General features: G+C 35.7%; 1 protein-coding gene across 1 annotated transcript in view; it reads right to left on the bottom strand.

Annotated features, from left to right (window-relative positions):
• Nucleotides 1–181: 181 nt before the first annotated feature.
• The window catches only part of hk2 (hexokinase 2), a 41997-nt gene continuing 29824 nt past the window's right edge, over nt 182–12354 (bottom strand). The window contains exons 17-18 of the mRNA XM_058069764.1: nt 9621–9857; nt 182–9533 (exon numbers count right to left, since the gene is read on the bottom strand). Of these exons, the coding sequence (XP_057925747.1) occupies nt 9380–9533; nt 9621–9857 (391 nt within the window). The 3' untranslated portion in view covers nt 182–9379. The remainder of the gene's footprint in view (nt 9534–9620; nt 9858–12354) is intronic.

Below are 12354 nucleotides of genomic sequence, written 5' to 3'. Positions count from 1 at the left end.
TCGTCGAATCGTGACAGGCCGCTATACGACGTCATTTGCAGCGTTTGCAGCGTTGCCTGCGTGTCCAGGTACATTGGAAACATAGTCAAGGAAGTGCCTTTTTATAACGGATAAAATCCGATTTACGCATATACCGGATATAAATCCGATATATGTGTAAAACGGACATTTTCCGGTATACGCATATAACAGATTTCGCTTATATCGGACAAAACCAGTGGGAACAATTGAATCCGATATATCCCAGGTTTACTGTATATATTGTTGTTGTCCTTTTTTTTGTCCATTACTGGTAAAATGATGTAAAATATATCATGTTTTAATTTTTTTTTTATGCAAAATTGTACATTCTAGAAAACCTCTCTAGATAGATTGTTTTGTGGCATGAGTACAAAAACATGTTGTCCATTCATTAGTCATTTGTAATTACAATGTAAAACTTTAATTATTGTCTATAATGTGTTTTGTGTTATCATTTTTGTAGATATGGAATGGATTAATTTTATTTACATGATTTTCTATGAGGAAAATTTGCTTTGGTTAGAGTCCGTTCTGGTTTAAGTCGGACCTTAAGTGGAACAAATTCATGACATTAACCAAGGCACCACTGTATTTCTTTAAATGTTCATAAATGTTGTTAATTTATTCATGTTGTATGTTTTTGTATTGCATGTACTTGTGTTACTGTTATTGGCGATTGTTTCATAAAGAAACACAACTTTGTCTTAGATGCGTCTTTGTACGGTATCCTTTAAAGTGGACTTATTATATTATGCTTTATCTACTTTTCTGACCTATAAATGTAGTTTAAATGTTGTATTCTCGTGTTAAACCATGACAAGCTATTTGTTTACAATTCCTAAAGACGCCACGTTGGAGTTCCCGATTCCCTACCAGCAAAAAAAAAATGCATTGGACTGTCTCATGAACATGGAGGAGGCCAGTATGCAGCTGGAATAGCCGACAAACTTGCTGAAGTTTTCCAACGTGACTTAAGTTGTGTCAAAGAGTCAGAAAAGCAAGCAGTAAGTAACAGTTTATCAGTGTCATGTGTTTATTTCGTTTAATTCATGGAGCAAAAGTGTCTGTGTAGCATTATAGAGTGTGCATACGGGGGTTGCTAATAGCCGTTTCCCACCACAATTATGGGCTCAAAGTCCCGCAAAAAAAAAAGGACGTGATGCTAAAATGCTAAAGCTACTTACCATTGAGACATGTCTTGGCTGTATGTTCAAAGTGGACATTTTAAAAGATAAATCGCCGTTTATTGTTAATTTCTGTGGGTGGAATAAATTAAACTCATCCCTTTTCCCGAGAAGCACAAAATCCAAAGAAATACAGCTGAATAGGTGCAGATTCTGGAAGAACTCGACAGCTTTTAGTGCTGGTTATTGTGTGTAGCTGCTCTATAGAAGTCCACAACTCATTAAATAGATTGAAAAATTAGCATAATAGGTGTATTAGCCTTTAACCCTTTAAGATGCATGAGTGACTGGACCCTACACTCTTCCATAAGTGGGTCAAAAATGACCCATACTAGAATCAATGTGTTTTTATGCCAATTTTGCCATTTTGGTTAGGAATAATCACTTGTATGATATTTAGTATTATATTTAGGAGTTGATAAGTTGATAAGAATCAAAGGTTCCTATTGGATTCCATTTTTTGACCCACTTATGGAAGGTTGGGGTAGTAACACAAAAACTGAAATTTCTTAAAATGTATAAAAGGTAAGTTAAAAAATATGAATGACATGATATCAAAACATGTTTTTTGAGGAATACCTGGAATATGAAATGATAAAAAAAATTTCATTACAAAGATATTTCAAGAAAACAACCTGACCGGGTCATTTTTGACCCACTTATTGGAAGGTTGGGGTAGTAACACAAAAACTAAAATTTCTTTAAAAATTCTTAAAAATGTGAATGGCATGATATCAAAAACACGTTTTTTGAGGAATACCTGAAATATGAAATGATAAAAAATCTTCATTAAAAGATATTTCAAGAAAACAACCTGACCGGGTCATTTTTGACCCACTTATGGAAGTTTGGGGTAGTAACATAAAAACTAAAATTTCTTAAAATGTATAAAAGGTAAGTTAAAAATGTGAATGGCATGATATCAAAAACATGTTTTTTGAGGAATACCTGGAATATGAAATGATAAAAAATTTTCATTATGAAAATATTTCAAGAAAACAACCTGACGGAATCATTTTTGACCCACTTATGGAAGGTTGGGGTAGTAACATAAAAACTAAAATTTCTTAAAATGTATAAAAGGTAAGTTAAAAAAAGGAATGGCATGATATCAAAAACATGTTTTTGAGAAATACCTGGAATATAAAATAATAAAAAAAATCTTCATTACAAAGATATTTCAAGAACACAACCTGACCGGGTCATTTTTGACCCACTTATGGAAGACTGAGGTAGTAACACAAAAACTAAAATTTCTTAAAATGTATAAAAGGTAAGTTAAAAATGTGAATGGCATGATATCAAAGCAAAATACATTGTTAAACGTTCCCTGGCCTGCTCATACAGCTCCATTTAATATGAAAATAGATGACTATAACTATATTTTAAGATGAATATAGCGTCCTGTGTTGCATGCATGTTTTTTGTATGAATTTGTTAAAAGTGATGTTTATGTGATGTTATGTTTACTTAATAAAGTCAATTCTGGACTGTCTGCACAGTAATGTAATACATAAAATCATCTTTCTTTTATTCATTATGCTGCTGTTGTGCCGTGCAAATGCTATGCTGTTTTCAGTATTTCTGTTAAATATTTAAAAAGTACGCCTTTGATTGTTTTGTACTAGGCTCTGACTTTGTGTTGCACCAGAAAATGACGGAATATTCATGAAACTGAGCTCATGATTGCTGTTTGCAATGAATACACCCTAAGGTTACATAAGTTGATGTTCATTTGCTTGACTCCCGCACGCAATGAGAAGATGCTAATAGGTTATGGGCCCAGGTTATTTCATTTTATCAGCTGTGAAATACACCTTTGAGGCCAAAGTTGTACCAACAGGCGTGAGTATAAGCAACTGCAATGCCAGCACTGGAGAGAAAGCCACTGGCGGCCAATGAAAGTCCAATTCATATCTGAAGAGGAACCTTCTTATTTCCTGCAGACAGTCTGGACAACTAAGCGCTCCTCAGACTGAGATAACAAAAAGTGGCTCATCTCGACAATGTGTGTGTGTGTGTGTGTGTGTGTGTGTGTGTTTGTGTGTGTTTGTGTGAGGGTAACAATACGAACAAGGTGTGTTTGTACTAGCCATCATGCATCATGATTATTATGATACATGTCTAAAAGCTAATCTATCTCAAAACTTATTTCCAACAAAAAGAAAATATTCCATTCCTAACAACACAAACGAAAGAGCTAAGAATTATGCTGTACAAAAACTGTATGAAAATTTAATGTGTGGAAAAATGGCGACCAAAGGAGTATCATCTCTGGGAAACAAGACTTGGTTACTTGCACGTGGAACGTTTGAAGGAGACCCACATGTTCCCAACGGGGTTAATGAAGAGCAATCGGCTGAAGACTGAAAGAGGAATGCTGACTGCTATGCCAAGCTAATAAGGCTAATTGATGATAGAAGCTTGTTGTTGATTCAACATGGAAATTGCTTGATGATGGCGGAGCCTTAAAATACTGAAATATTCATATGTAGAATAGTTCAAATGTTCATTATATTATATTATCCTGGGAAAAAGTAAGAATAATATTTCAATATTGAACAAACACTCTATTGCTCTGTGGTTCTACCATATCTTATTTATTGTGTGGAAATATGGGCTAATAACTATAAAAACAATCTTCACTCGTAAATGTACTGCAAAAAAGGCCAGTAAGGATAATTCATAATGCCGCCTACAAAGAACATACTAACTCCTTATTTCTAAAATTACAAATACTTCAACTTGCTGATATAGTTCATCTTCAAACAGCTAAAACCCATTATGTCATTGGATGCTCATATCACCTTGAACTTTGGTACGTGACAAAAAATAAAAATATATATATATCTTTTTTTAATTAAAAAAAATCTTTAATGTTTAAAAATGTAATAATATTTTTTATAATAATAATTTGTTAAATATTGTTTTTTATTTTAAATATTTTTTTTTAATTACAAAAAAACCCCAAACAATATTAGGAAAGCAGGAAGTGAACAAATCACTATATTGACAGTTACTATGGTACCCATTATGTCATTGGATGCTCATATCACCTCCTACTTTGCTACGTGACAAAAAATAAAAAAATATATATATTTTTTCAATTTGAAAAATCTTTAATGTTTAAAAAATTCAACATTTTTATAATAATAATTTGTTAAATAATATTTTTTTTTACAAAAAAACAATTACAAAAAAAAAACAAACTATATTAGGAAAGCAGGAAGTGAACAAATCACTATATTGACAGTTACTATGGTACCCATTATGTCATTGGATGGTCATATCACCTCGTACTTCGGTACGTGACAAAAAATTAAAAAAATTAAAAAATTAAAATTAAAACTATATTAGGAAAGCAGGAAGTGAACAAATGTAACAGTTACTGATTGTAAAAGTACCAGATGGAGGGGTAGGATTTAATAAGCTTTGCTTCTTCCTACTCCTTTTGGACATGTGGAACTGTGAACTGATTATGGGATGCATTCAATTGTAATCTGATGCATGTTCAAATGAAATAAAACCATTACCATTACTATAATAATAGTAATAATAAGCCTATATACTTCATTGACCAAAATAAGCATGATGGACAATGAAAGAGTAACCAAGAGCGGATAATGTTATTACAGCATTGAGATGCAGGAGAAAGCATGAATGAATTATGGATTAAAATATAGCCACAATACTGACAGGCTACCTCCTCCAAGGCAGCTGTCCTTGTAGCACAAAATGAAGACAATGTTGTATTTTTTCGGACTTGAAGAGGAGACAATAAAGAAGAGAAGATGACAAGCAGAGTCTTTCAGATAGAAAAATAGCAGAAGAGCAAGAAAGTGATGATGAAGGCCATCTCGTCAACGTGGAACCACACAAAGAATGACATACCAACGAGCGACAACATCCAACATGAAAAACATCCCGCATCGTTATAATGACATCGAACGAGATTCAAAATTTTGATGACACGTTTCAGCGGGAGACGTATTCAGTTGGCAGATGGAACACGGCACAACGGAATAACTCAATGCAGAGGAAGAGGTGATGAATTATCTCCAAGGCAACACCAGAAGACAAACACACAGGACGGCTACGTCAGGCACTTTAAATGGCAGCATACCCTCAAGACATCTCAGTGGAAAGTGGAGACCAGTCACATGATAAAAGAAAAGGCAATCACAGGGCACATATAGTCAAACAACCATTCACACTCACATTCATACCTATGGACAATTTGGAGTCGCTAATTAACCTAGCATGTTTTTGGAATGTGGGAGGAAACCGGAGTACCCGGAAAAAACCCACGCATGCACGGGGAGAACATGCAAACTCCACACAGAGATGCCCAAGCGGGGAATCGAACCCGAGCCTCCTAGCTGTGAGACCTGGCAAAATGTCAACAACCACAGAGTCAAATATAATGGGTAATATGAATGGAAAGATGACTGTAGGGGTGCTATTTAATGTCTAGAGGGCTCTATAAATATTCATTCATTCATTTTCTACCGCTTATCCTCACGAGGGTCGCGAGGGTGCTGGAGCCTATCCCAGCTGTCTTTAAGTGAGAGGCGGGGTACACACTGGACTGGTGGCCAGCCAATCACAGGGCACATATAGTCAAACAACCATTCACACTCACATTCATACCTATGGACAATTTGGAGTCGCTAATTAACCTAGCATGTTTTTGGAATGTCGGAGGAAACCGGAGTACCCGGAGAAAACCCACGCATGCACGGGGAGAACATGCAAACTCCACACAGAGATGCCCGAAAGTGGAATTGAACCCTGACCACTTGACCACCGTGCAGCCCAAGTTTTAGTTCCTTTTTTATAATATATTCCAGTAGTGTTTAAATGCATGGTTATTGCCTAAGTACAGCCTTTACATAATAAAATGTATTTTTGTTCTGGGATTTGAACTGTCGGGTCGCAGGGAAGTCCAGACTTTCCTCTCCCTGGCACCTTTGTCCAGCTCCTCGGCAGATCGTGCACTGGGTCTTCCCCCGAGGAATCCTAAATTCCTTCACTTGGGGCTGGATCACCAACCCGGAGATGGCGACCCTTGTCCGGGGGGGGCGAGAACCATGGATTCGGACTTCACACTCGGCTGTGAACCGATCCAGTGAGATTTGAAGGGTCACACCTGGATGAACCTAGCTGAACCCAATCATCTGCAAAAAAGGCAAAAAACCCAATCCCGCGTCGTCCCCCCCCCAAAAAAAACGGAACCCCTGAACACCTTGTCTGTGCCTGAAAATGGATCCAAATTATTTCCGGTAATGCGAACCAAACTAACACTGGTCATACAATCTGAATTAGGTAATGCAGTACTCCGTATTACTGCAGTACTCTCCACAGAATGCCTCTGTACTTCACAGAAATTCACTTATCACAGTCAGGTATTAAGCCAATGAACTGCGATAAACGAGGGATTATGATATAGGTCGACATAACACATTTAAAATTCAATTCCGACATTTAATTTTGAAGTATATGTGTACAAAGTACAACAAATATTGGGATAAGTTTTATCCTAATGTACGTATTTGAAACTATACATTGTATTTTTTTGCGGGGTAATTTTTATTGCGATATATAAAACATCCGTATTACACAATCCATTAGCCGTTGCCTTTATACTTCATTTAGAATATTATATTGCGATATACACTACCGTCCAAAAGTTTGGGGTCACTTAGAAATTTCCTTATTTTTTAAGAAAAGCACTGTTTTTTTCAACGAAGATAACTTTAAACTAATCAGAAATACACTCTATACATTGTTAATGTGGTAAATGACTATTCTAGCTGCAAATGTCTGGTTTTTAGTGTAATATCTACATAGGTGTATAGAGGCCTATTTCCAGCAACTATCACTCCAGTGTTCTAATGGTACAATGTGTTTGCTCATTGCGTCAAAAGGCTAATGGATGATTAGAAAACCCTTGTGCAATCATGTTGGCACAGCTGAAAACAGTTTAGCTGGTTAGAGACTCTATGAAACTGACCTTCCTTTGAGCAGGTTGAGTATCTGGAGCATCACGTTTGTGGGGTCGATTAAACGCTCAAAATGACCAGAAAAAGAGAACTTTCATGTGAAACTCGACAGTCTATTCTTGTTCTTAGAAATGAAGGCTATTCCATGCAAGAAATTGCCAAGAAACTGAAGATTTCCTACAACGGTGTGTACTACTCCCTTCAGAGAACAGCACAAACAGGCTCTAACCAGAGTAGAAAGAGAAGTGGGAGGCCCCGCTGCACATCTAAGCAAGAAGATAAGTACATTAGAGTCTCTAGTTTGAGAAATAGACGCCTCACAGATCCTCAACTGGCAGCTTCATTAAATAGTACCCGCAAAACGCCAGTGTCAACATCTACAGTGAAGAGGCGACTCCGGGATGCTGGCCTTCAGGGCAGAGTGGCAAAGAAAAAACCATATCTGAGACTGGCCAATAAAAGAAAAAGATTAATATGGGCAAAAGAACACAGACATTGGACAGAGGAAGATTGGAAAAAAGTGTTATGGACGGACGAATCAAAGTTTGAGGTGTTTGGATCACACAGAAGAACATTTGTGAGACGCAGAACAACTGAAAAGATGCTGGAAGAGTGCCTGACACCATCTGTCAAGCAAGGTGGGGGTAACGTGATGGTCTGGGGTTGCTTTGGTGCTGGTAAGGTGGGAGATTTGTTCAAGGTAAAAGGGATTTTGAATAAGGAAGGCTATCACTCCATTTTGCAACGCCATGCCATACCCTGTGGACAGCGCTTGATTGGAGCCAATTTCATCCTACAACAGGACAATGACCCAAAGCACACCTCCAAATTGTGCAAGAACTATTTAGAGAAGAAGCAGGCAGCTGGTATTCTATCTGTAATGGAGTGGCCAGCGCAGTCACCAGATCTAAACCCCATTGAGCTGTTGTGGGAGCAGCTTGACCGTATGGTACGCAAGAAGTGCCCATCCAGCCAATCCAACTTGTGGGAGGTGCTTCTAGAAGTGTGGGGTGAAATTTCTCCAGATTACCTCAACAAATTAACAGCTAGAATGCCAAAGGTCTGCAATGCTGTCATTGCTGCAAATGGAGGATTCTTTGACGAAAGCAAAGTTTGAAGGAAAAAATTATTATTTCAAATACAAATCATTATTTCTAACCTTATCAATGTCTTGACTATATTTTCTATTCATTTTAAAACTCATGTGGTAAATAAAAGTGTGACTTTTCATGGAAAACACAAAATTGTCTGGGTGACCCCAAACTTTTGAACGGTAGTGTATAAAACATCCGTACTACACAATCCATTAGCCGTTTCCTTTATACTGCATTTAGAATCTTATATTGTGATATATAAAAAATCCGCATTACACAATCCATTAGCCGTTTCCTTTATACTTCATTTAGAATCTTATATTGTGATATATAAAACATCCGTATTACACAATCCATTAGCCGTTTCCTTTATACTTCATTTAGAATCTTATATTGTGATATATAAAACATCCGTATTACACAATCCATTAGCCGTTTCCTTTATACTTCATTTAGAATCTTATATTGTGATATATAAAACATCCGTATTACACAATCCATTAGCCGTTTCCTTTATACTTCATTTAGAATCTTATATTGTGATATATAAAACATCCGTATTACACAATCCATTAGCCGTTTCCTTTATACTTCATTTAGAATCTTATATTGTGATATATAAAACATCCGTATTACACAATCCATTAGCCGTTTCCTTTATACTTCATTTAGAATCTTATATTGTGATATATAAAACATCCGTATTACACAATCCATTAGCCGTTTCCTTTATACTTCATTTAGAATCTTATATTGTGATATATAAAACATCCGTACTACACAATCCATTAGCCGTTTCCTTTATACTGCATTTTGAATCTTTTACTGCGTCAAAGAGGTCAAGGATAACCTTTCAGGAAATTCAATTGGAAAAACTATATAATGCATACAGCAAATAGCTGCCATTTTTGTTTTTTCAAGCGTAACGCAAAGGTCCATCAAATCATTCACACCATTGTCAGCTCCCATTACTATGGAGTCAACAAAGAGAATAAGTCAAATAAAGAGCAGATAGTCTTTAGGTGGATATAATATGCACACCGACAAGGCACATAATGTGAGAGTTGAGCTCCGGCGATTAACCACTCAGATCGGGATCATCGCTCTTGATTCTACAGGCCACCGCGGTTATCAGTGCGGCTCCTTTGCCACTTCCATCCTCGGACTTATGGAAAGTCACCTTGCACTGGGGTGCCAAATCCTGCAAGGTATCTTGCATGATCCTGGAGAAACTTTGAATTCAAAATAAAAGAGCAAAATATGATCAGAATTTTTATTTATTTATTCAGATATATGATAAAAGAATAAATGCTACTTACTGAGGGTGCATCTTATAAAGGGTGCCGTCGACTCCAACTGTAACAACGAGCTGCTGCAAGTGGCGGTTCTGTCTTATCTTGTCAACCACAGCGGCTAAGCCGGCGCCGCAGAGCTGCGCCGCACGTCGGGACACCACGCCACAGACCTCCTTAACGAGGACGCTGTCGTCATAGGTCGAAGTGACAAGACCCAGGTGCTGAAGGATGCAACGGACTTGCCTCATGGCCAAGCGGTCACTTTGGAAGAAAGAGACAACGTTGATAAGAAACTGTCTAGCGTAAAATAAGTATTTCATCATTTAGTCCCCTAAAGAAGAGTAGAAGTAGAATTGAGTGCATCCCATAATCAGTTCACAGTTCCACATGTCCAAAAGGAGTAGGAAGAAGCAAAGCTTATTAAATCCTACCCCTCCATCTGGTACTTTTACAATCAGTAACTGTTACATTTGTTCACTTCCTGCTTTCCGAATATAGTTTTAAGTTTATTAAAATTAAAATTAAAATTAAAATTAAAATTAAAATTAAAATTAAAATTAAAATTAAAATTAAAATTAAAATTAAAATTAAAATTAAAATTAAAATTAAAATTAAAATTCATATCACCTCGTACCTCGGTATGTGACATAAAATTAAAATTAAAATTAAAATTCATATCACCTCGTACCTTGGTATGTGACATAAAATTAAAATTAAAATTAAAATTAAAATTAAAATTAAAATTAAAATTAAAATTAAAATTAAAATTAAAATTAAAATTAAAATTAAAATTAAAATTAAAATTAAAATTAAAATTAAAATTAAAATTAAAATTAAAATTAAAATTAAAATTAAAATCACCTCATACCTCAGTATGTGACAAAAATTACATAAAATTAAAATTAAAAGTCATATCACCTCATACCTCAGTATGTGACAAAAATTAAAATTAAAATTAAAATTAAAATTAAAATTAAAATTAAAATTAAAATTAAAATTAAAATTAAAATTAAAATTAAAATTAAAATTAAAATTAAAATTAAAATTAAAATTAAAATTAAAATTAAAATTAAAATTAACTCGTACTTTGGTATGTGACAAAAAATTTAATTAAATTAAATTAAATTAAACCTCGTACTTCGGTATGTGACATCCCAAAGTACGAGGTGATATGACTTTTAATTTAATTTAATTTAATTTTTTGTCACATACCGAAGTAGGCGGTCATATGAGCATCCAATGCCATAATGTGTACCATAGTAAGTGTCAATATAGTGATATATATAGCACATCATGACTGGTTCAAGACTCTTCATCCTTGTATTTAGCAAACATCAACTGCTTGTATTGTTTCTTGAATTGGCTCATCGTTGTGCATTGTTTGATTTCCTTACTCAATCCATTCCATAGTTTGATTCCACATACTGAAATGCTATGGCTTTTTAATGTACGTAGTCCTAGCATAGAAGTGTTTCAAATGTACTTCTTCCCTGAGATCATATTTCTCCTCTCTTGTAGAGAAGTATTGGATGACATTTTTAGCTAATTGGTTATTTTTAGCCTTATGCATTATTTTAGCTGTTTGAAGATGAACTATATCAGCAAGTTGAAGTATTTGTGATTTCCGGCTCATATTTTTTTTTCACTTTGATGTCTAGTACAACTATTCATTTGTGCAAATTCAAGAGAGTATATAGCATTTTCCATGTTTTTTTTTTATATAATAACCAAAATCACTCATTCACTCACTCATTTCTTACATCAAAAGCCTATGGCATTGTACTGCAGAAAAAGTGCTTTTAGGCATTCTTTATATTCTTTAAGTAACATACTTGTAGTGGTAGCAGCCATTAAAATGAAGCCAAAATTGAAGAAACAAGGCCGGTCTAATATTTGTTTCCATGACTGGAAACCCATAGAGTGCATACAGATGAAGGAGTGGATTTTCACGGCCACCCTCGAAAAAGGAAAGAGTAACTGACATTGTCCACACAAATAAGGCTATTGATGACATATTGGCCATTTGCAATACATATATAGTATATTTTATTTTTGATAAACCATCCAAAGAAAATTGAAAACCTTAGAAATAAGGACACAGTAGCCTTGTGATCTTAAATCCACAGAATTATTTAACTGACAACCTGATGTTTGTTATCATCAATATTAATGGAACACATAATATTATCATGATTATAACATAAAATGAAGTATTCAAGCGCTGCATTGTGGTTTTCATGTATCTTTTAGTCCGGATCCAATATGTTTGTGTTTATGATAAATTCATTCATTCATTTTCTACCGCTTTTGCTTAAACTGGTGGCCAGCCAATCACAGGGCACATATAGACAAACAACCATTCACACTCACATTCATACCTATGGACAATTTGGCGTCGCTAATTAACCTAGCATGTTTTTGGAATGTGGGAGGAAACCGGAGTACCCGGAGAAAACCCACGCTTGCACGGGGAGAACATGTAAATTCCACACAGAGATGCCCGAGCGGGGGGGAATCGAACCCGGGCCTCGTAGCTGTGAGACCTGGCAAAACGGCAACAGCAACAGAGTCAACTATAATGGGTAATATGAATGGAAAGATGACTGTAGGGGTGTTATTTCATGTCTAGAGGGCTCTATAAATATTCATTCATTTTCTACCGCTTATCCTCACGAGGGTGGCGGGGGGTGCTGGAGCCTATCCCAGCTGTCTTCGGGCAAGAAGCAGGGTACACCCTGGACTGGTCACCAGCCAATCA

Source organism: Doryrhamphus excisus, chromosome 4 (genome assembly GCF_030265055.1).
Source record: "Doryrhamphus excisus isolate RoL2022-K1 chromosome 4, RoL_Dexc_1.0, whole genome shotgun sequence".
Lineage (NCBI taxonomy): Eukaryota > Metazoa > Chordata > Actinopteri > Syngnathiformes > Syngnathidae > Doryrhamphus > Doryrhamphus excisus.
The sequence above is the reverse complement of the archived record's forward strand: the minus strand, read 5'-3'. Positions and strand labels throughout refer to the sequence as shown.